General features: G+C 41.2%; 1 protein-coding gene across 1 annotated transcript in view; it reads left to right on the top strand.

Annotated features, from left to right (window-relative positions):
- The window catches only part of MRPS27 (mitochondrial ribosomal protein S27), a 103,382-nt gene that overhangs the window by 75,923 nt on the left and 3,227 nt on the right, over positions 1 to 24,232 (top strand). The window contains exons 5-10 of the mRNA XM_021700312.1: positions 5,842 to 5,956; positions 10,320 to 10,398; positions 15,076 to 15,191; positions 19,384 to 19,486; positions 21,586 to 21,728; positions 23,630 to 23,800. Of these exons, the coding sequence (XP_021555987.1) occupies positions 5,842 to 5,956; positions 10,320 to 10,398; positions 15,076 to 15,191; positions 19,384 to 19,486; positions 21,586 to 21,728; positions 23,630 to 23,800 (727 nt within the window). The remainder of the gene's footprint in view (positions 1 to 5,841; positions 5,957 to 10,319; positions 10,399 to 15,075; positions 15,192 to 19,383; positions 19,487 to 21,585; positions 21,729 to 23,629; positions 23,801 to 24,232) is intronic.

Raw genomic sequence — 24,232 nt, 5'->3', positions numbered from 1 at the left:
AAGAGAATAATTTGGGGCCATAATTATCTTACTTGTCATTACTTTCTTCCTGTTCCGTAAAAGGACATGGAAAATGGAGTATTTCTCCTACTTCCTGATATGTCATACCACTGTGTTTTCAGGTGAAATGCTAATAACCTCATTTTTAAGCCTCGAGTCTGACAAATTTAGACTTTGACTTTGATATCTAACGAGTCCCTCTGTTATCCATCTTCACTTCAAAAAATGTGTTATTATGCTGCATTTATTTAGCACTTCACATTTGCAAAATTCTATGCCTGTGTTATTCTCTACCAAAAATCCACTCACTTATCACCCTTTTTAGAATGGCAGACAAGGATACCAGAAGGTCTTATGCAAACTGGGTTTTAATTTTTTTCAAATTCTTTTTGGAAATTGGCAGGATATGAATTATAAACTAACTGATAGAAATTGTAGTTTTATTACCGTATTTGCTTTCCTCTCATAAATTAATCACTGTGGGGTTAGAAAAAGACTTGAGGTTATGTATATAAAATTGGCTTAAATTGACCAGCAAACCATAGAGAGGTTAACTACAAAGGAGGCATTAATGAGTTTTTAGGGGTGATAGAACTGTTCTTACATCTTGATTGTGGTAGTGATTACACAACTGGACACTTACAGACCCATACATTGAAAAGTATGAATTTTACTGTTTGTACATTCTGTCCCTGTAAGCCTGTCCTTTAAAAAAGAAAAAAGTATTAGAACTTGAAAATAAACATTTTTTATCTGCTTCATGAGGGAGATAATGAATTCACTGCAGTGGTTGAGCCCAAACTGGTTGACCATATGAGGGGGGAGCATTTCAGAGCAGATTATTGCTCCTGGTGCTTCTCTTAGTGCACAGTTGGGACATGTTTGCTGAAAGTTAAAATTAACTGAAGTTCCTCTGTAAGAATAAGACTCTGGGATCTCAAGGGCAAGCAAGAGTTTTAAAATCTACAATACTGTGTCTTTATTATCAGTTCCTTTATCAGACCCTACCCCTTTTTCAAACACTTGACTAAAATATAATCGTCATGAGAAAAATTCTCAAAATTTGATTTTATTTATGGGTTTTTTTTGGGGGGGCGATTAATAATTGATGAAAGCAGAATTTCCAGAAGGTTGCAAAAGAAAGTAATTATCCTTTTAGGATGAGAAAGTCAGCAGTGATTGAATCAGATTCTGGTTTAAATAGTCACACGACACCCTTTCTACCCTTTGGTTCTAGTTCAGGGAAGTGCTCGGGCCTTTTAATAATTACACACTTTGCTTCCCTGATAAGATTCGCAGTCCACACGACAGGCTTTAGTACCAGCTGTATTTTCTTCTTGGCACTGTTTCTTTCCTCTCTTCACCCTGGCCCCTCACTCGCCTCCATGTGTGCCCAGCTCAAAAGCTGAGGTTTCCATCTGTAAAGCCTGTTGCCACAGGATACGGAATTCACTAGGGAGGAGGGAAAACTGCATGTGTATGTTTAAGGATGGTGGCTCTCCTAATCAGATAAACGTTGTGGAAAGCTTGCTCATTCATATGGAAGAGCCGGTGCTGCAGCTAAATGGTGGAGCCACTGAGCTCCAGGCTCTGGCATCTGTGCATTAGCCCTGCCCAGCCAGAAGCACATTTACTAGCTGTACTGAAGAGCTGATGAACATTGTCACTTTTGCCTTCAACAGTAACCTTTATATGAATCCTGTGGAGAAAAGGCTGTTTCCCCCTTTATTTTTTTTTCAATGAAATGATGAAATTGATTACAAATAGGAAATACCCTGTGACTTTTTCGTGCAGTAAAGTACCTTTTATGTAATCACAGTCAGTCTCTAGTGTTTTGCTTTTCACTCTTGACTTCTTTGATATAACCTCTCTTCCCCGATTAAAAAAATCTCTAAGGTATCAAAGACTTCTGCCCCTGGTCAATTTTGCAGCCTGTGTTTCTCCTCTGCTTCCTTCCTGGTGACATTAATCTTGAATGAGCATTGGTGCAGGCGAATGCCCTTGAGCGGTCGTGAATATAGCCTGATTTTTGAGGAGAGGAAGCTTCCCAGTTCCTGCCATTTGATTGGCCATGATTTGGCTTCTTAGGCCGGTTCTGTCTTCACCTGGAACTCCACTGAGCACTGTGGACAGAGGGTCCTTGGCCTTGGGATACCAACTTTGAGAACTAGAGTAGAGCTTGAGAGTGCACGTTTTCATTCTCTCCTTCTCCTTCCTGTGCCCCTCCTTACTCCAGGAAAAACTGATGTCCTTAGAATAGTTGTAAGTTTACTTATATTTTCTAAGTTGGAAACTCAGAATATCCCTGGCCTCCATGAGCACGGGCATTGTTGGGGAGATTTGGGTTGCATTTTGTTTATCTTTTCCACACTCACACGGTTTGCCTAGCTTGGCAGCCTGCTGGCCTGGACAATAATAAAGCTTCTGTCGAGGTGAGCAAACAGCTGATGGCACGGGGCACAGAGGGGACTCCTACAGTGGCCGCCTATAATCTGCCAGGCTGGTGGTCAGAGCAGGCGAGAACAAAAGCCAGTCTGTTTGCAGGCAAATTGGAAAATCAATGTGTTAGTTGTGTTCTCGTCTCTTTGCCTTTCTCCTGGCTGAAAGGGAGAATGCTCGTCCAGCAGTCCACAGAATCATTCCAGGCGAGTATCCATTCCAGAGACTTACCTGCCTATCATATTACCACTGGCAGTTCTGAGCAAGGGCCCAAGTTTATCTGTTTGAACTGCTTAAAACGGCATTGATAAAGAGAAATCCTTCTCAAACTCACCATCCAGAGTGGGGAGGACCCTACTATCTCAATGGTTTGAGTTGTTTATATTCTAGACAGCTAGATAACACACATACGTTTGTGTGCTCATTTCTTTTTTAACACTGGTAAGGGCTTAGAAAGGAGTTTATGTGTTGCCTGGCTGGGAAATGCAGGAACTGCAGTTTGGGCAGCATATTTCATAAAATATGTGTAGTGTTTCCTTCTTATTCCTAAATTGATTTAATATGCTCACATAGTTGGACATGTCCTAGACATGGTTGTGTATCTGGATTACTTGGTTTTAGAGAGCAGAGATCATACCAACTAGCCCCGTTCCAGGATGAGGGAGAGAGTAGACTTATTAAAGACCCCCGAGAGTTTGTTGGCAAATGTCTCAAAGGCTGCTGTGCTGAGATGATTATATTGGATGTGTGAAGTCTTGAGTAACTTTCCCTCTAGGTTTCTAAGAAATCGAAGTGTGAGAAGAAAAGACCTTTGAGAAGATAAAATTGTTCTGTTCCCCCATGTATGAAAGTTACCCTCAGATGGTTAACAAATGACTTTAAACAAATTTTAATTTGAGCTTTGAAGGTCTAAACCTAGGTCCTGTTAGTCTTTGTTTTCTTTAAAGCCTAAATAAAAATGGTCTGCTGATCCTGAATAAGAGAAAAGGGGGTTTGGTTGGATTTGGTTACAGTGCTCTTATTTTAAAGTCTTATCAGAAAGAAAAGCCGCAACTTCTGTAGTCACTGGAGACATCCTGAGGCAGAAGATTAGATTTTAAAATGAGGTTTAGGTTTAAAATAATCTTGGGTAGAGAAGGTAATTGGCATTTTTAATTTTGTTTGTTTTTAAAGGAAAAATGGACAGACCGTAATAATCACTGCTACCCAAAACACTTCCCAGCAGCTAGCAGTACCCTGTGTCTCCTTAGCACCAACTGTTTCCCACCTCTTACTGTTGCGAAACTATGTTTGTGTACTTTGTGTTTGTAATGAAATTATTAATGCCCCAAACAGGGAATTTACAGTTCTTCATATATGTCGTAGATGTTAGCAAAATGATCAGCACGTTATAGCATTTTATACCTTTGTTGACCGAAGCTCTTTTTTTATGTGCTGAAAACCTGTGGGCCACCAACTGTGTCAGGCACCGAGGAGTCAGTGTTGGGCCGGTCAGCATGCCTCTCCTTGCCCTGCGAGCTTACAGCCCAGCAAGGCAGCACCACTCTCGTTTAGGCAGTACACCTGGTAATTCTCTTGAATTGTTTCTTTAAAAAATAAGTAAACTTTCAATTGGCCATTATGCTTTAAATATCAGATGTTTCAGAGTAACAAGGAGAGTAACTTAAGTAGCTTGACTGTTGACTTTAAAATGTGAGGGAAAGCATGAAATCCTAAAAGATACATTTTGTTTCATTTCTATGCAGAAGATCTCATTAGATCTAGTATCTTGGGCAGCTGTACAGTGCCTTTCTCTGGCTGGGTCATTTTTATCCAGAACATAATTTGGCATATTTCTATCTTTCTGCTTTTTTTTTTTTTAAAGTTGTATAGGTTTTTAAAAATTTTTTAAAGTAAGCTCTACCCCCAACATGGAGCTCGAACTCATGACCCCAAGATCAAAAGTCACCTGCTCCACCGACTGAACCAGCCAGGTGCCCCATCTATCTTTCTGCTTTTAAAGGGATTAATTCTGTAAAGAAAGAGAAATAATTTCCAGCAAGATGTAAGATACTCCAAAGTCTAGAGAGGGTTAAGTGACTATATCCACAAAACCTCTTCAGATCTTATTTTTGCCAAATTTCTCACCAGAGCACTAATAAATATCCTAAATTAAATACTACTTCACACTTCCTCTTTTTCTCAGCTCTTACTTTGGCAGAGAACCTGTTCAGCAGGAAACTATCCCCATAGCAGATGGCAGGAAATAGCAGGTGGCGGATTGAATAACCAGCTTCTAAAAAACACTAGTATTAGCCGTATCCTCGACTCAAATATGGCACAAAATCCTTTTGCTCCAAGTTTTTGTCTTACCTTTTTTATTTAAGAAAACAGTTTGATTTTTGTAAGGAGGATCCGGAGATTGATGTGCTTCCTGAACAATTAAAGAAAAGATGGGGACTTCCCCTGCCATGATACGACATTTGATCCTGTGTCCCAGTCACAGCAGATAAACAGAAAAAGGACCACAGAGCTCTTTAAACAGCTCCTCAGAGCAGCGTCTCCTCTCTCCCTCAGTCTGTGGCAGGGACCCGCAGGCACAAGAAGTCGCCCCAACCCTGGGTATCACCAGTGTGTGCTGCACACTTGAGGCAAGAGCAGCGCTCAGAATCCCTTTCTAAGTTCCATTCCTTTGTAGGTACCACTGCCACACACGCCTCCGCTCGGGCTGCTTCGGCCTTTTAAAACCACGTGGGCAGCTACAGGAAACGAAAAGGAGATGGGAGATGGACAAACTGATGAGCTAGACTGGAGCTTTGAAGAGGGCAGTGGCGGATGTGGATCCTGGAAGACCTGGATGTTTAACTATGCACCATTTTTATTTTTTTCTGCTTTTTTGTTTTCTTTTGGTTCGGTGAAGAGTGTCCCAGTCTCTCCTATGTGCCATAAGAAATATCAGTATAACTCAAAGCTGATTTCCCTCTAGAGTTGCTGTGCTATTCCTTTCTTCATTTTTGCTTCATCTGTTTTATTTTAAACTTCAAAAGTGTCAGCGTCAGCCTCACATCTCTCTTCTAATGAAATGCGTATTTGTAATAATGCTATGGTTAGTATTTTCCCCCAGATTATTTTTTAGAAATCTCATATTTTAAAAACAAGATGTTGAATAAGGAAGCGTTAAGTAAGGAATACAGCATTTACAGTACTTTGTTATTGATAATTCTGCCTTCTTTCCCATTTCAAACTTTACAGTTAACAGGTTTTATAGTCAAATTTTTATTGACTGTTGACCTTTAGGACTTTTGGTCACATTGACTGCACATCTATAAATATCTAAGAGAAGGACCTGCTGATGGAGGATGCATTTTGGCATTGACATTTCAGAGTTAACCCCAGTTTTCTCTCTTCTTACACTTTATTTAGATTTCGACACAGCCCCAACTGCTGGTACCTGAGAGACTGGACTATCCACACCTGGATTAGGCAGTGTTTAAAATACGGTGCACAAGACAAAGCCTTATATACCCTTGTAAATAAGGTGAGTGGTTTCCTGGTATTTGCAGCTTGTTTTCCTAAGTTTAGATGATAATACCTACTACAGTATAGCAAAGACTAGGACAAGAAATAACTTTTGATATTTATTTGCTCCCAGATATCCTTTTTAGAATGGAATTAACTATAAGTTAATCAGTAGTTAAATGTATAAATTCCCCTAGCTGCTGCTTTTCCACACCTAGTGACTGGAAAATGACAGCTAAAAACAAAAAGTTCAGTCACAAGAATTCTGCACTGGTGGTTCATTTCAGTCTTGATCCCTAAGACTTGGATCTCTTGCCTGGTTCCCTTTGGTGATGTTTAGGACATGACCATTTTGCTGGAATGTGATCCCCAGAGTATTCATACTATCCTACACAGTTTTTAAAAGTGTTCCTAATATTTTTAAAAATATTCCTAGGTTACTCAAAACATATCTGCTGAATTCCCTGACTCCTCTCCTTGAGCCACAGAGTCCCCTATGATTAGGGCTTTTCTGAATGTTACATTACCCCAAGGGTTGAGTCTTCATTACCTTTATAGTATGAAATAAAGTACAACATAAGCAAAAATTGTGAATGTTATTTTTGTGAGTCTCAAGCTATAACCCTTTTTTGACTCATAAAAAGATTTTAACAATATTTCTGTGCAAACATATGATCTCTGTAGTATCACTGAACCTTGTATGTTAGAATTCAAAAGGATACCATAATTTTGTTTTTTTTTCCCATGACTTGGGCCCAATCAGCTTAATATACATTGCAGACAGTTTATGTGCGAGACATTGCGTTGGGTACAGCATTGTCTATAACAATGAGCAATATCCTTTCCTTGCCCTCAGGAAGCTTATCATTGAATAATGCAGGTAAAAAGGTTTACTGAGAAATCTAATATTAGGCCCCAGAGGAAGGAATGGATCAAATCCTGTTATCAGTTCAGAGTTTAATGACACAGATTATACTCACAGAAGAGTTCTTTGAAAACAAAACAAGAAGGGTCTAGAAAGGCATAAAAGTTTATCTCATTTTCTGCTGTTCCTAGTCTTTTGGTAGAAAGAACACTGGACAAGGAGTCAGAAAACCGAGGCTATAATCGCATAAGTTCCACCAGTTGCCCATAATTTCAGGCAAATAATTTTACCCATCTAGGTCTTAGTTTTTTCAACTCTAAGTACTACGTCAGTGATTTCCAACCCTGGCTACCCATTAGAATCACACAAGACTCTTCTAAAAATTAGAGATGCTTTTCTCTACCCCCAAGATTCTCATATAACTGACTTTTATAAAGCACAGGCTTTTGGTTTTTTTTTTTTTTTTAATGGATTAAAAACAAAATTTTGTCAAAGAAACTTTATTTTTTTAGAGCAGTTTTAGGTTCACAGCAAAATTGAGCAGAAGATACAGAGATTTCCTGTATGCTCCCTGCCCCACACTTGCACAGCCTCCCCCATTATCAACACTGCCCCCCGCAACCAGAGTGATCCATCCGTTATAATTGATGAAGCTATATTGACACATCATGATCCCCCAAATCCATAGTTTACAGTAGGGCTTACTCTTGGTGGTATACAATCTGTAGGTCTGGACAAATATGCAACGACATGTATATATTTATATTATTGTATCATATAGTCGTTTCACTGCCCTTAAAAGCCTTTGTGTTCTGCCTCTTCATCCCTCATTGGTATCTTTTTAAAGCTCCCACGTTGATTCTCATTTGCAGCCAGGGTTGAGGATCACTGACTGGTTGATTTTTAAGGCTCCTTCCAGCTTTAATGTTTTATCATTCTAAAATATTTTGTTTTTGCCCTGCCCCTGGGGATTAGTGCTGATTTGGATGACTGCTTTGAGAAATATAGAAACTGCCCATGAGCCACAACCTTTAAAAAATGGCTTCTAAACCCTTTTTGCATTTCAGCATATCTGAGGCATCCCATACAGCCTGCTGTAACAGTAACTCAATTCAGCAGTGATTCACAACTGGGGGTTTAGGACTGTCAGACTCTCCCCGGGAGTGGGTATCGTTTGAAAAAATTCCTCAGGTGTTTCTGGTGGTTGGTGGAGGAAGAATGGGGCAGGGTGAGGGATGGTAGTTAATCCTACTCAAGTAAGAATTTAAAACAAAAATACAACCACAGTCTAGGTCATTAGTAGTCAAACTTGATTGTGCATGAAAATCACATAGAAAGGTCACTAAAACTTCAGGTTTATGTGCCCTGTTCCCAGACATTCTGATTCTCTAAGTCTGAGGTTTAGCAATCTGCATTTTTTTCTCTTTTTTTTAAGATTTTATTTATTTTAGAGAGAGAGGAAGGAGAAGGACAGAGTGGGAGGGAGAGAGAAAACGGAGAGAATTCCACGCAGACTCCATACTGAGCATGGAGCCCAACACTGGGCTCGATCTCACAACCATGAAATCCTGACCTGAGCCAAAACCAAGAGTTGAATGCTTAAGCAACTGAGCCACCCAGGTGCCCCAGAAATCTACTTCGTTAAAAGTACTCCTAAAGGGGTGCCTGGGTGGCTCAGTTGGTTAAGTGGCTGCCTTCGGCTCAGGTCATGATCCTGGGGTCCTGGGATCGAGCCCCACGTGGGGTCTGGCTCCCTGCTCAGCAGAGAGCCTGCTTCTCCCTCTCCCTCTGCCTGCCACTCTGCCTACTTGTGTTCTCTATCTCTCGGTCAAATAAATAAATAAAAAATCTTAAAAAAATAAATAAAAGCACTCCTAGAGAATTCTGAGGCAGATGCTAAAGGGTCCACACTTTGGGAAATCTGGATTCTCAAATACTTAGCTGCTTATGAACAGGAACTCAGTAATATTTTGGTATTTCTAGGCCTTAAAAAAACCAGTCTAAGAGTCAAGAAAAAACAAATGCTGGTGTGAATGTGGCAAAAAGAGAAGCCTTGTGTACTGTTGGTGGAAATGCACATTGGTGCAGCCACTATGGAAGAGAGTATGGAGATTCCTCAAGAGATTAAAAATAGAACTTCCATATGATCCAGCAATCCCACTTCTGGGTATATATCCAAAGGAAATGAAAATAGAATCTCAAAGAGATATCTGCAACCCCCCTGTTCACTGCAGCATTATTTACAATAGCCAACCGTGGAGGCAACCCGAGTATCCATTGACGGATGAATGGATAAAGAAAATGTGGTGTGTATGTATGCAATGGAATATTATTCAGCCATATACATGGAGATCTTACCATTTGTGACAACATGAATGAACTTTAAGGTCATTAAGCAAAGTGACATAAATCAGTCAGAGAAAGGTAGATACCCTATGATCTCACTTACATGTGGTATCAAAAAAGCCAAACTCGGGGCACCTGGGTGGCTCAGTTGGTTAAGTGTCTGCCTTCAGCTCAGGTCATGATCTCAAGGTCCTGGGATTGAGCCCCACATCAGGCTTCCTGCTCACAAGGAACCTGCTTCTCCCTCTCCTCCCTGCCCGTGCTCTCTCTCGCTCTCTCTCTCTCTCAAATAAACAAAATCTTTAAAAAAAAAAAAAAAAGCCAAACTCATAGAAACAGTGTAGAATGGTAAATTCCAAGGGCTGGGAGGTGGGGGAAATGAGGAGATGGTGATCAGAGAGTACAAACTTTCAGTCAAAAGATGAGTAAGTTCTGAGGATCTAATGTACAGCATGGTGACTATTAATTAACAATAGTGTATCATATACTTGGAAGTTGCGGAGATCTTAAATGTTCTCACCACCACCACCACACACACACACACACACAAAATGGTACTTATGTGAGATGATGGATGTGTTCACTAACCTTACTGTGGCGATTATAATCATTTTACAGTGTATATGTGTATTAAATCATCAGCTTGTTCACCTTAAACTTACATGATGTTGTTTGTCAATTATAGCTCAAAAAAGTTGGAGACAAAATAAAGACCAGAAAATGCTGCATAATGTGATAATATGTACTTCCTCGTGAGAGTCCATTTTTGCATTGATATTCTTACCTTATAAAAAGAACTGCTGAATCAGTGGAGTATCAGGGTGGGGGGTGGGAGATTATTGTTTTTGTTTTTGTTTTGTTTTTTTATTTTTGGGTTGTTTTTTTTTTTTAGCCTTCATAAGATACTAGAATTGAGCTTTATTTTCCACATATCAGTTGTCTTATATCACACACCCACTCACAACTTTCCTACCCTGACCAAATTCCAATTACCAAACCTCATGAATCACAGCTTCTATTTCACTGCCACAGATGCTGTAAAATGATAGGCAAATATCTTAAAGCTAATGGTGGCAGGTTTTGTCATGAATAATGCATAGGCATATATTACAAACTGAGTGAAAGTGGATATTTTACTCTTATTTTCCTTTTATTTTCATTACCATTACAGGTCCAGTATGGAATTTTTCCAGATAACTTTACATTCAATTTACTGATGGATTATTTCATAAAGAACGAAAATTACAAAGGTAAAAAACCAAACCCGGGTCCATTTATAATAGGGCTTCAGCTCCTAAAGGGAAGTAAATATGGGCAATTTCCCTTATTTTATTTTGTAATGACATCTCTTTATATCACTCTTTCTGTCAGAAATAGATGTGTGGTTGATTTACCATACCACTTGGCCATATAGGACAATCATATCCAGGTTTTTTTCCCTCTGAGTTTCTCAAGTTTATTTGTTCATGCCTCCTTGTGCAAAGGACAGTGAATTTAGTTAAGCAGTAAAGCTGCCTGAGCTTCCATGGCTGGTTAAGATTATGGTAATGCAATTATTAGCTTGACTTTTTTTAGTATCGTTTGCTAACTTTGTTTAATTTAAATCACAGTTGTTACTCTGTGTGAAATATAAGACTATAAAATCAGTTGATTTCCTGGAAAGAGCAGTACCCTTGCTATGAAGAAAAGTCCTTTTACCTCCCCAGGCTCTTGTTTCCTCATCTATAAAATAAGTGAATGGGTAATCTCTGAGATCTCTCTCTCTCTTTTTTTTTTTATTAACATATAATGTATTGTTTGTTTCAGGGGTACAGGTCTTAACACAATTCACAGCACTCACCATAGCACATACCGTCCCCAATATCCATCACCAAGCCACTCCATCCCTCCCACCCCCCTCCACTCCAGCAACCCTCAGTTTGTTTCCTGAGATTAAGAGTCTCTTATGTCTCCCACTCTGGTTTCCTCTTGTTTCATTTTTCCCTCCCTTCCCCTATGATCCTCTGTCTTTTTTCTCAAATTCCTCGTATCAGTGAGATCATATGGTACTTGTCTTTTCTCTGATTGACTTATTACGCTCAGTGTAATACCCTCTAGTTCCATCCACATCATTGCAAATGGCAAGATTTCCATTTTTTGATGGCTGTGTAATATTCCATTGTATATATATATCACATCTTCTTTATCCATTCATCTGTTGATGGACATCTAGGCTCTTTCCATTGTTTGGCTATTGTGGACATTGCTGCCATAAACATTGGGGTGCACTTGCCCCTCTGGGTCACTACATTTGTATCTTTGGGGTAACTACCCAGTAGTGTAATTGCTGGGTCGTAGGGTAGCTCTATTTTCAACCTTTTGAGGAACCTCCATACTGTTTTCCAGAGTGGCTACACCAGCTTGCATTTCCACCAACAGTGTAAGAGGGACTTGAAAGGCTAATTTTAGCCATTCTGACTGGTGTGAGGTGGTATTTCATTGAGGTTTTGATTTTATTTCCCTGATGCCAATTGATGTTGAGCACTTTTTCATGTGTCTGTTGGCCATTTGCATGTCTTCTTTGCAGAAATGTCTGTTCATGTCTTCTGCCCATTTCTTGATTGGATTCTTTGTTCTTTGGGTGTTGAGTTTGATGAGTTCTTTATAGATTTTGGATACTAGCCCTTTATCTGATCTGTCATTTGCAAATATCTTCTCCCATTCTGTCGGTTGCCTTTTGGTTTTGTCTCCTGTTTCCTGGGCAGAAGCTTTTTATCTTTTTTTTTTTTTAAGATTTTTATTTATTTATTGAGAGAGAGCATGAGAGGGAGGAGGGTCAGAGGGAGAAGCAGACCCCCTACCGAGCAGGGAGCCCGATGCGGGACTCCATCCCGGGACTCCAGGATCATGACCTGAGCCGAAGGCAGTCGCTTAACCAACTGAGCCACCCAGGTGCCCCCAGAAGCTTTTTATCTTGTTGAAGTCCCAATAGTTCATTTTTGCCCTTGCTTCCCTTGCCTTTGGCGATGTTTCTAGGAAGAAGTTGCTGTGGCTAAGGTTAAAGAGGTTGCTGCCTGTGTTCTCCTCAAGGATTTTGATGGATTCCTTCTCACATTTAGGTCTTTTATCCATTTTGAGTCTGTTTTTGTGTGTGGTGTAAGGAAATGGCTCAGTTTCATTCTTCTGTCTGAGATCTCTTTACCCCCGAAATTCCTTGATCCTGTGCAGTTAATTTGAAGTGACTTTTCTTCACTTCCACTACCATAAGGTAGTCCAAGGAAAGATGGAGGTCGCAGCAGACTGACTGTACAGAGGAGTCTGGTGGACCCCGGCCAATGTCCGTGGGTTAGGGAATCCTATGACAGCATGCTTGTGCTCGTGGCTGTGCTGACAGTGAAGAAGGAAGGAGGAGCCTTGCCACTGTGTAAAGACACACACTGGCTTTCCCTTTCCCCCATTTCATCCTCAGGCTTGGTACTGAGGAGCCACGGGGGAGCTATGTTAGGGTAGTTACTACCTCAGGAACATGGATATGGACTGGTGGGCACTTACACGTTTATGACACCTGAGATTCCTGCCGTTGGGTTCTATCCCCTCATCCCTGCACACTGCACCAATGGCCTTTCCCACTGCATCCGCACTCAGTGTTTAGGCGAGGGACAGGGCCTTCCTGCCCTGATGTGGCCACCTCTCCCCTTTGTCTCCTCTGGATCTCTGCTTTATCTTCTCTCTCAAAAGGCTTACAGTTGTTGACTGCTGAAGAATATTTGCTGTATATTATTTTTTGAAATGTCAATTATCCCTTCTTGTCTATTTCTTATTCAGTTTTAAACCTACATTTCCTGAATTCAAGTGAAAGGGAATTAGCTTTTGTATGTTTCTGAATCTGTGCTCCATGAACATCAGATTTAATAGTGTATCATTGGAGAATTATTAGAAGCAGTTTTCTCCCTGCCCTCTCTTTAAAGGGCATGGTGGAAGGGTCACAGGACTTTTTTTTCCCTAAATGCAGAGTAAATATTTAATATTGAGGATTTCTAAAAATAAAGTTTTAATGAAGATTATTATCATTTATGGCAAAAATTTAGAAAGTGTTATACTTTTTATTGTTACTGGGATAGGAAATATCAAAGTACATAAATGAATATGGAGGAAAAGTTAATTAATTATACAGGGTAATCTGATTTCACTTCCCAAGGTGAATGAAATGCAGAATATAAGTAAAAGATAAAGTAAGTTTGATTCATTTTTCATGTTTAATTTTGGATTCAGCAATGAACAGTTGAAAAACCAGATTTTTTTTTAAACTGGATTTTTTAGCTTTAAATTGTGTTCTTTTAAAATACTGGTTTGTTTAGGGTTGTTGTTTGTTTGTTTTAAATCTCTTCTAGATCCTTATTTGCTACTGATTATAGTAGATGACTTTCTGGTCTATCTAAGTTTCCCCATTTGGAAAAAGAATATAGAAGTTCTTGCCTATGGCCTCATTTAAAACCATGACAACATACACAAAGCCAGCTGGTTAGGAACAGCTGCGAGTCGGTGCAAACTCTTATAATTATGATTATATGCAAAAATTGGTTAACACAGCAACTTAGTTAGTCAAAAACATTTGTTGTGCCTGTTTTATGTGCTGGCACCATATTTTAAACCAATATTAACATTCTCTAATTTAACAACAAATATTAAGGAAAAGAAATTGTCTGAACTTGATTTTCTTGGCTTCCATCTATGTTGTGGAATTTTAAGGGAAAGGAAAAATTGCTCAAGATCTGATCTGCTGTGATCAGCATTCATGTGTCAACAAACACCTTACATTGTATCTTACAGTCAGGGGTTTATCATTTATGAATGAGCATTTTCCTTTACAGTCTTGCAAGTATTTTTAAACTGAGCCTGATTATCCTTTTTATAGTCATCAGTTTTCTGTCTCTGAAATGATACCTGGGATTTAGGATCGTCTCTAGCATTTGTCTTCATTTGCCCCAGCACGGAGAAGGTTCCAGAACACAGAATGGGGCAGTCAGCCCAGCTTCTGCTCTGCTTGTCAGGGTGACCTGGAAAATATATTTGCCTCCTTTCTGTATACCTTAGCTCTTCCAGCTGATGGACGTGATGGGTTAAATTTGCTTCACAATTTATGAGGCATTTTTGTATGTACTATCTTTTTTTTTTTTTTTTTTTAAAGATTTTTTTATTTATTTATTTGAGACAGAGAGAATGAGAGAGACAGAGAGCACATGAGAGGGGGGAGGGTCAGAGGGAGAAGCAGGCTCCCTGCCGAGCAGGAAGCCCGATGCGGGACTCGATCCTGGGACTCCAGGATCATGACCTGAGCCGAAGGCAGTCGCTTAACCAACTGAGCCACCCAGGCGCCCTGTATGTACTATCTTGATGGAGTGTCCAGTAGTCTTTTTTTTTTTTTTAAGATTTTATTTATTTATTAGAGAGAGCAAGCATGAGCTGGGGGGAGAGGCAGATGGAGAGGGAGAGGCAGACTCCCCACTGAGCCGGGATCCCAACGCGGGGCTCGATCCTAGAACCCTGAGAGATCCTGACCTGAGCCGAAGGCAGATGCTTAACTGACTGGGCCACCCAGGTGCCCCTCTCCCATAGTCTTTTGAAGTAGATGGGACAAATGGTATTTTTTTATCATCATGAGGATGATACTGGGAGAAGTTGAGAAATTAAGTGGATTATTCCATGTCCTTGAGAACATTGGTGCAAAAGCGCCAGACTTAGTACATAATAGTAAATACAACAGAAGCTAAAGACTTGAGAAAGATCTAGTTTATGGAAGAACTGGGATCAGAGCTCACATTTTTTTGCTTCTTAATTCTGTTTGTTTTTCTATCATGCCCCACTTTTTAAGTTTATAGTTAAATACAGATTTGGTGATGTTACCTAAAACTAATTTCCTCTCATTTTTACTTTGATCTTTTTGCCAGATGCTTTATCTGTGGTTTTTGAGATCATGATGCAAGAAGCCTTTGAAGTACCTTCCACCCAGCTTCTGTCACTCCATGTTTTATACCATTGCCTGGCCAAGAAGACAGACTGCAGCGTAAGTGACAGGCGGTACAGTGGTACTGAGAGCCCGAGAAGCCCACGGTGCCTCTTCAGCAGGGAGGAGGTGGCTGGAGGAGACCTCAAAATCTGGACATGCGGCCCTATGGCCCCCGAACAGCCAGGAATGAGTGCTCCTTCTGTACATTTTAGTTTCCAGTTTCTGACAGAGTGGACCTGGATTCCACTTGAAAGAATCTCAAGTGAAAGTCCTTATGCACATTTTGAAACTTGAGCTAGGCTGAATGCCCCTCAGACATTCAGAAATGGGTACCTGATCGTCAGTGACAGTTGGACTTGCATATCAAAGAAGCAGAGAGGCAGCTAACTGACCACGACCTCAGGCATTCAATGCCGATTGTTCAGTTGGCATCAATATTTTCCTGACATTGCTCTGGTCAGTCCAGAATACCAAGTTTTGGTTTCTTCTCTTAGGTTAGTCTCTTTAATAATTGTTTACTGTTACCCTAAGAATAACAACAGTAATAACAGTAATAACTAATATTTAAATAGTACCTACTTTACACCAGGCTGTGTTCTTGGTGTCTTAAACTTATTAATGTATTTAATCCTCACAGTTCTATGTGGATGAGAAGACTGGAGCACAGAGATGTTACATAATAGCTGCCAGGCTCATAAGGGACAAAGCCACCTTGGGAAGCCAGGCAGCCTAGGCCTGCAGTCTACCACAACTTCAGTACCTCAACTTCAAATGTAACATCAAAAAATACTAGTTTGCATAGGAACTGAAAAGGACATCTAACCCAGCTCACGTTCAAAAGAATTTATGGTCTGTTTAACTTTTCTAAAATGAGGGTCATAGCCTATGGCATACCTCACATTCATTAGTTGATTAAATTTATATTGGGCAATGATTGCCTTCCATACATTGCCAAGTACTGGTTATACAATAGTAAACAAACAGGGGCACCTGGGTGGCTCAGTTGGTTAAGCGGCTGCCTTCGGCTCAGGTCGTGATCCTGGAGTCCCAGGATCGAGTCCCACAGCAGGCTCCCTGCTCAACGGGGAGTCTGCTTCTCCCTCTGACCCTCCCCCCTCTCATGCTCTCTCTCTATCTCATTCTCTCTCAAAAAAATAAAATCTTAAAAAAAAAAAATAGTAAACAAACATTCCCTGCTTCCAGCCAAAGAATAATACAGGCATTCAAAGCAAAACAAAACAAATACATGAATATAAAACTATAGCTATAATGAGCACTACGAAGACCTCTCGTATGACAAGCATATATTTTAGGGAGTTTTTGTTTGTATTCTACACTTAGGTTAGGAATGGCTTCTTTGAGGAAATATTTCTTTTTTTTTTTTTTTTTTTTTTTAAAGATTTTATTTATTTATTTGAGACAGAGAGAATGAGATACAGAGAGCATGAGAGGGAGGAGGGTCAGAGGGAGAAGCAGACTCCCTGCTGAGCAGGGAGCCCGATGCGGGGACTCGATCCCGGGACTCCAGGATCATGACCTGAGCCGAAGGCAGTCGCTTAACCAACTGAGCCACCCAGGCGCCCTGAGGAAATATTTCTTGAGTTTGTATTTAAAAGATGAATAGGAATTAACTGGCTGAAGAGAGGAAGAACAATCTAAAAAGAGGAACTAACACATGCAAAAGCCCTGTGGCAGAAAGAACACGGTGAGCAGAAAGGGGCTGGAAGAGGATCGGAAGACAGTCAGTGTAGATGCAGCAGAGAGAATGGTAGGAAGGGCGTGTGGTGAAGTAAGGTTGGAGAATGCAGGTCATGCTAAGCTGTATTTGTGCATCGTAAAAATAGTGAGAAGCCATTGAAAAGTTTTAAGCAGAAGGGGTAACATGGTTCAGTTTGTGTTTTGAAAAGATGCATCTGGCTGTAGTGTGGGTAAGAGATTGGATTGGGGCCATGATGGCTTATGGTCAGAGCACTTGGGAGAGTACATGGTTGTCTGAGCAAAAGGTAATGGTAATGTGGTGACCAGAATGTCTGGAGTTAGAAGTAGCCAGTGAACATGTATTTAGGAAGCAGATAACATGATGGGGAACTGTATGTGGAGGCAGGGACGTACAGATGAAATCTTACCTCTTCAGTTTTTGACTTGTGTATCTGGATGGAAGGGTTGCCATTTGTTTGCAAGCGGAACTTTGGAAAAAGACTGGGTTTTATGAGGAAAATCATTAATTTGGCTATGAACATGTTGCATTTTGAGATGCCTTTTAGACAACCAAGAGATTTCATGAGAGAAATTGGATCTTCCTGGAAAAATCTGGACTGGACATAGAGTTTATACATCTAGGTGTAAATTTCTGCAGATGAGCCACAGAGCAAAAAGGGAAATCAGGAACGTTTTAGGTCCCAAAAACCACAGAAGGAGAGTGTTTTACAGTTTAGAATGCTTCTGAGAGGGTAGGTGAGGTGAGGACTTTTAAAAAGTTCATTGAATTTAGTGGCCTGAAGGCACTAAATTGTAACCTGTGTTTCCATAGAATAATGGAGGAGGAAAGGAAATTGGAGTGGATAGTGGAATGAGTTAAAGGTGCAAAAAGGAGACAGCTGGTGTAGGTGAGTGCTTTGGGTTTTCTAGCAGGGAAGGGGAGGGGAGAGGGGAGTGGGAGAATGAGATTTGCTTTGTATTAACGGGAAAGGCACAAGCACAAAGTGGGAGAACCTTGCGGACCCTGGTGCAGTAGCACCTGATTTCGTCCTTAATAGTACGTACAATAGAAGCTACAGGTTTGGGAGAGACCTGATCTCTTACGTTAACACATAAATAGCTTTTCATATAAGCAACGGTGTTTGTATTATTCTCAGAGAATCATCAAAAAAATCTGTAAGACATTCATTTGTTTGTTTTCATCCATCTTTTTAAAAGTCCCGTCAGCAGTGCCACTGTTCCAGCCAGCATCACTACCCAGGCTCGATTCCTAGAGCAGCAAGGGTACTGTCCTTTTGGCTTTTGCCCTGTTGCATTTTGATGCTATGGGTCATGTTTTTCCCTAAAGAAAAGAAAAAAGTTTAAGGCTCCTTATTTATTATTCACAGGGTCCCTTTTCATGCAGTTTACATGGGGGAAAATCAAACCTTAGGGCAATTTGCTTTTGAAAGTGAAATGCCCTGGTCCTCATTACCAGCTCTTTTACTTATCTGTACTACACAAGTGCCTGGGGAGGCTTTGTTTTTCTCCCAAGATCTTTGCTTTTTTCAAAGGTTTAGAAAACCCTTAAGAAATTACATTTGTACCGCACAAAGGCCAATCCCAGGAAAGAGGCTTGGGTGCCCATTAACACCTGGGGTGCCTCCCTTACACCTGGCTACAATTGTAGCTTGCACGCCTCATTCATTCTCTGCTTCCTCCCTGACCTCTGACTGCAGAGACCAATTCAGGGCATCCTGAGCTTTGTGTTCTTTATTTTCAAGTCCAAACAAGGGCTCCGGCCGATGTGTACCCATATGGCACCCAGAAGATCACAGCTCTCATTGTCTGGGGAGTTGCCAAGGCTGTCCTCTGAGCCCCCGTCACTGCTGTTACTACTCTGCAGCAGGCTTAGCAATGCTTGCATTTTTGCCCCTTTTGTCCCAAGTCTCAGAAGGCGCCAATTTTACTGAAGTGTAATTTTGTACCCTGGGTTGAAAGAAATGACCACTAAGTGTTTCTGATTGTCCAATTTATTTTTAAGAGGCGCAGATCTATCTAAAAGCAACCTAATAGTTGTATTTATTTTTACACTGTGAAGTAGGAGTCTTATCATTGCTGAATTGTTTAAAATTCAAAACTTGCCCCAGCATGCCGTAGCAATGTGAATGAATATTGGGCTGACAGCATGTGTGATCTCTATTGTTTGTCTCAAGGCAGTGTTGATCCAGAGTGTGCTATTTATTTTTGTTTTCTGATTGCAAAAGGATTGCAATAGGAACTCTTTATTCATTGCCAAAAATGTGGAAAATAATGAAAGATGTAAAGAAAAAAAGTTCATAATTTCTAGAAATCCATTAACAGGGAATTTCTTTTCTATATTAGTCATTAAACATAAATATCTTTTATTTATAAAATCAGGATTATAATGTACCTATAGCTTTGTTATTTTGCTTTTTTTTTTACTGAGTCCTACAATATGTTTTTCCCCTATTAAAAATCATTAAAAATCAAATTTTACATAAAGTATTCTTTGCTTGACTGGACCATGATCTGTTTTATTCTATTGCAGTGGGAAGAGGAAAGGAACTTTGGTGCATCCCTATTACTCCCAGGCCTAAAGCAAAAGAACTCAGTGGGGTTAAGTTCCCAGTTGTATGGCTATGCACTTCTTGGTAAGCTAAGTGATCCTTACAAATATTGTTCTTCATGGATAGAACTGATGCATTCTTCTACTTTGTAATGAATTTTTAATTTGATTTCAGTGTACCAGTGAAATTCCAATATAGCTTTCATTTTTAAACATAAAAATAGACATTGATAGCCTTACAGTTATGGGATAATACCTTAAGAGACAGTAAAGAGGGTTCTAAAGCCTGTTACCACTGGCAAGGTGAAAACTAGTTCTGGTGGCTTTGGATTATATTTAGTGGGAATCAGTGTGAGGAAGGGGTAAAGAAAGGAAAGTTCTGGCCCTCTTCTGGGAGAACCAGCCAGTAAAAATTTTCCCAGTACTAACAAAGATCTTTGTGTCTCTTTTAGACGTTAAGTCCAGGAGGTAAGAAATTAAGAGTTAGGGTTGAACTAATATCCTTGGTAATGTTTTCAGGTGAGCAAAGGGACACTCAGAGAGTACATCTAGTAGCACTGTGGGAAAGCAGAGAGACTCATTGGTACAGCAAGTGACTGTTCCATGCTGGGGGATGGTTGCTTTACTTTGATGCCCTGGTTGCATTGAAAGTCAAGAGGACAAAGCCTTGGAACCTGGGTTGTGTGGAATCAGGGCAAATAGCATCCAACCTAAGGACGCGTAAAATGTGTCCTGATTCACAGACATCTATTAAATACATTATTATTTCACTATTCTTCCATTTTCTCTCTCAAGTAGGCAGGCATTTCAGAAGGCACCTTCTCTTGACCATACACTGCTTTGGCTTACCTTCGTTTTATGAAAATCATCAAATTTTGATGATCTTCACCAACAAAATGTGGTGTGGCCTTCTTAGATGCTGATTCTGATAGAGACTGATGGAGCGGAATTTCAGAGTTCATCAGCTGGCTTTCAGACTAGCAAAAGAATTGACCACTCCTTTTAAAAATCACTTTCTCCTGATACGCCATCTACTTTCTTGCTGTTGGCTTACGTGTTTTGCTTTTGCCTTCAGGTGAGCATTCCGGACTATCAGGCTGCATGAGTTGTTGAGGGAGTTGTCAGGGCTAGGAAAATGTGTGTTGTTGCTGCTGTTCTGCGCAGAGGCCCTGGTGCTTTGGGACAGGCAGCCGTCAGATCAAAAGCTCTTTGCTCCCACCCTGTCGTGTGCTGTGCAGCCTCACTCAACCCCAGGGGAAGCAGCTTCCCCGAATGTGACTGCAGTCTAGCCCCAGGCATCTTAAAAGTCTAAAATTAGCTGTCACCTGATAAGCTTTGTCTATTTATGTCCTACTACAGCCTTCCCAAATCCTCCTTCCCAGGAAAGATAAGTGAAGGCAGCTTGAAGACCTGGCCGCTCAAGGTGACTTTGGCCGTTAGTGCAGAGAGGGCTTCTGTTCCACAGGAACACGGAGACAGCCCCTTGGCCCACCTGAGGACCCTGCTGTCTAGTGTCCACATCTTGAGCTCCAGTTGTGGTGGTTTGAGGTACAAAGAAAAACATTCATGTCCGAAGATCTGAAGAGGATGATGAAGACTTTATGATTTAAGTGCTGATGAAGCTCAAATAAAGGAAAGAAGAATAAAATGAGATCTTTTTTTTCTTCGTAAGGACAGTCGATGGGGTGTTTTGGAGCATTTTGAAAAATGTCAAACATTTGCTGGCAAGGGAAAGTTGTCATATGTTGACAAGATTTCCACTGTAGGAGAATTGTGGGATTTCTTTTTCTGAGGAAGATTTTGTTCTTGAAACAAAAATAGTATTTCAGTTGTTTGACTCGTTTTATAAGGGTAGTTCCACTTAAAGAGACAGATATATCAACCTCTCTAAATTTCCCTCAGCTCTATGATTCATACATCCTCCTGATAATTTCCACCAGCGCAAATGAAAAAGAAGAAAAGCATATTTGTACAACTTTGTATTAAAAAACAGATTCAGTGAATTTCACCACATTCTTCATCATCCATCTGAAATGGCACCAGGTCGCTGGACAGGATGAGGCTCTTGGTGCAGATTTGAAATTATTTTCCAGGTTCATAATTGATTTGTGCTTTCAAGTCCTCTGTCTCCACCACAGTGGGAAGCCACAGCTGAAGCTTCTTCATTGTTCTTTTTGGCTACAGGGAAGGTGGAGCTGCAGCGAGGGCTGCGGGCTGTGTACCATAATATGCCTCTGCTGTGGCAACCTGGCTACCTTGACCGAGCCCTTCAAGTGATGGAGAAGGTGGCCTCATCCCCGGACGATGGGAAGCTGTGTGCAGAAGCGGTACGTCCCTCGGCCCTAAGTCCATGCGCTTTAGCCATCTCCTGTTCCTTGTGAGCCAGCCTGTGAATTTGTTTGCATTGTCTTCCCCTCCCCCTACTCTCTTTACTTCTGTAGAATCGTGTACTCACCCAGTTGAAAAGGAATGAAAATCCACACACATTCTCCATGTTACAAAAAGTATTAGAGAAGAAGATGAACGTTGATTCTATAGCTCACTGTCCGGGAGGAAAACTGTCCCTCTCCCCTGAAATTGAAACTGAGTTCAATAAAATACTGCCCACTCCCCCAGTAAAATCTCAGTGGGAGCTCAAAAGTTAATATTTCATTTTTAATTTTTGGCATTTATGTCCCCTTGTAGTCCTGGGAGAGTACATGGCAATTATATTCACCCATAGAAGCCTTTAAGAAACGAATCTGGGGACTAGAGATGGACTAGAGTCTTGTTTTGCCTCCATTTATCATTCTGTGGTGAATGCTCAGTGCTGGGGAAATGTGGATCAGATGTTCCTTTCAGAGTTCTGAGGGGTTCATTTTGCCTGGACTAGGCAGCTGTCTTACCACCAGCCCCAGTGTGCATCTCTCAGTCACCTAGGACTCTTGACGCTATGAAGCCACTAGACTTAGCTCAGGCTACAGGAAATGTAGCATCTTAGAGCCACATGAAAGCCTTAGCCTTACAGGCAGCCAGTGTCCACTCCTATCCAAGCAGCTTATGTCATAAGAGGGAGGCCTAGATGGATGTTGGTTGTTGTAGTACCAGGATGTAAAAGTTAATTTTGAGCTCATTCTTGGTTTTGCCTTGACACCAATCACTAGGACTCAGTCCTTGGCTTCATTTTAGTCATGAGATGTGCATGTCTGGTGTTTATACTGACCAGATACTAATGTCTGGTGAATCATCATGTTCTTTGGCAGACGTTGATAACAGAACATACACATTCCTAAACATATATTCATATTTAACCCTGCTATAGTCAGTGCTAGTGATCAAAAACACAATATTATATGTAAATCCTTTGCCAGGGAAATATTCCTTCCAATCTGAGCCAGATTTGCATTCTCTGTCTTAACAGGAAAGTGATTCAGATGTCAGCAAGAACGGAATATATCTTGGGTTTGGGTATAAGGTATTAATGGTATTAAAGGGCCTTAGTATTTTCTGGAATTTTGTTCTAAGGCGACGTGGTCAGAATTAATTGGTACGCAAGGAGGTGCTAGTGCTGGCCTTGAGGTTGTAGAATCTCTGATGATTAGGCCCTCAGGGGGTCAGGGGAAGGTGTGCCCCGAAGTGAATGTGGTGCACGAGAGAGGCCAAAATTTTTACAATTTACTTACTTTGCAAGTCACAGAAATCACCTTAATACAGTTCATTTCACGTCTGCCTGTCGAGTCTCTGTCAGCAGCTTATGTGGGTTGTGCGGCTCCCTAATTTATAGATGAATAAAGGCTAGGCTTTTCTAAGGCTCTCCCACGCATTCAGAATGGCCCTCTGTTGGTTGTGCTGTGCGGTGGTTTTTCTCTCCTTCTCCCAATTCCAAACCGGTTGAGGAAGACGACACGGAAGAGGGAATACTTTGAGTCCCCATCGAACATGATTTTTGGATCCCTCCCTGGTTGACTAAAGGTGAAATCAGACGCCGCGGTGCTGATCCGTACACAGATAATTCTGAGCTTGCGTATTTGTCCCGTGTGTTTTGTGCTAGGTCGTCCCTGCCATCCGACGGGGAATTTCTGATGTAAAATCAGATAACCACGTCTCTCTCTGGTGATTCTATAAGAGAAAGAGTTCCTGAGTGTGCAGATCCCAACTGTTCCTTCCTTCTTTCCCTGGCCCAGCCTCTCTGCGTGGTGTGTTTTCAGGGCCACGGGATGGTTAGTCCCTGCCTCTCTCTGCTCCACAGCTGGCTGTGCTGGACGGCACGCTGCAGGCGCTGACTGCTCCGGCCTCCGGAGCTTCGGAGGAACGGCCCCAGGAAGGGCAAGCCAGCTGGGGCTCAGAAGAGCTGCTGGAGCAGCTGGACATGGAGGAGACGGAACAGTCCAAGCTTCCCCAGTACCTGGAACGATTTAAGGTGCGTTGTAGCAGAACGGAGTCCCTCTCCGCCGGGCATTAAACATGCTTCTCGGCTGTGGTGACAGACAGGCAGGCCTTTCATGCATCACTGTCACACACAGAGGCATGAAAAACTGACATCACAAATGAGGCTTCAAACAGGAAGCGGTCTTAAAAGAAGCAAATGAATTTTTATGCTCCTTTTTGTGCGTGAGCTAAAAGTTTTGTTCAACTGGGGCAGCGTGTCATTACGCGCACTCATCCCTGATGTGTCTGATGGGTGGGTACTAGCTTGCCACCTCAGAACGGTCGCCTGACTCCAACCCCAGGTGGAAAGGGTCTGGTCATTTCTCATATTGCACTCATGTGCTTGATAACCCAGAACCCCAAGTGGAAATTAGAAAGCCACATTTGAGTATGATGGAGATCAGCTGCAGGCATCTTCTGTTGC

This window comes from Neomonachus schauinslandi, chromosome 7 (genome assembly GCF_002201575.2).
Source record: "Neomonachus schauinslandi chromosome 7, ASM220157v2, whole genome shotgun sequence".
Lineage (NCBI taxonomy): Eukaryota > Metazoa > Chordata > Mammalia > Carnivora > Phocidae > Neomonachus > Neomonachus schauinslandi.
The sequence above is the reverse complement of the archived record's forward strand: the minus strand, read 5'-3'. Positions and strand labels throughout refer to the sequence as shown.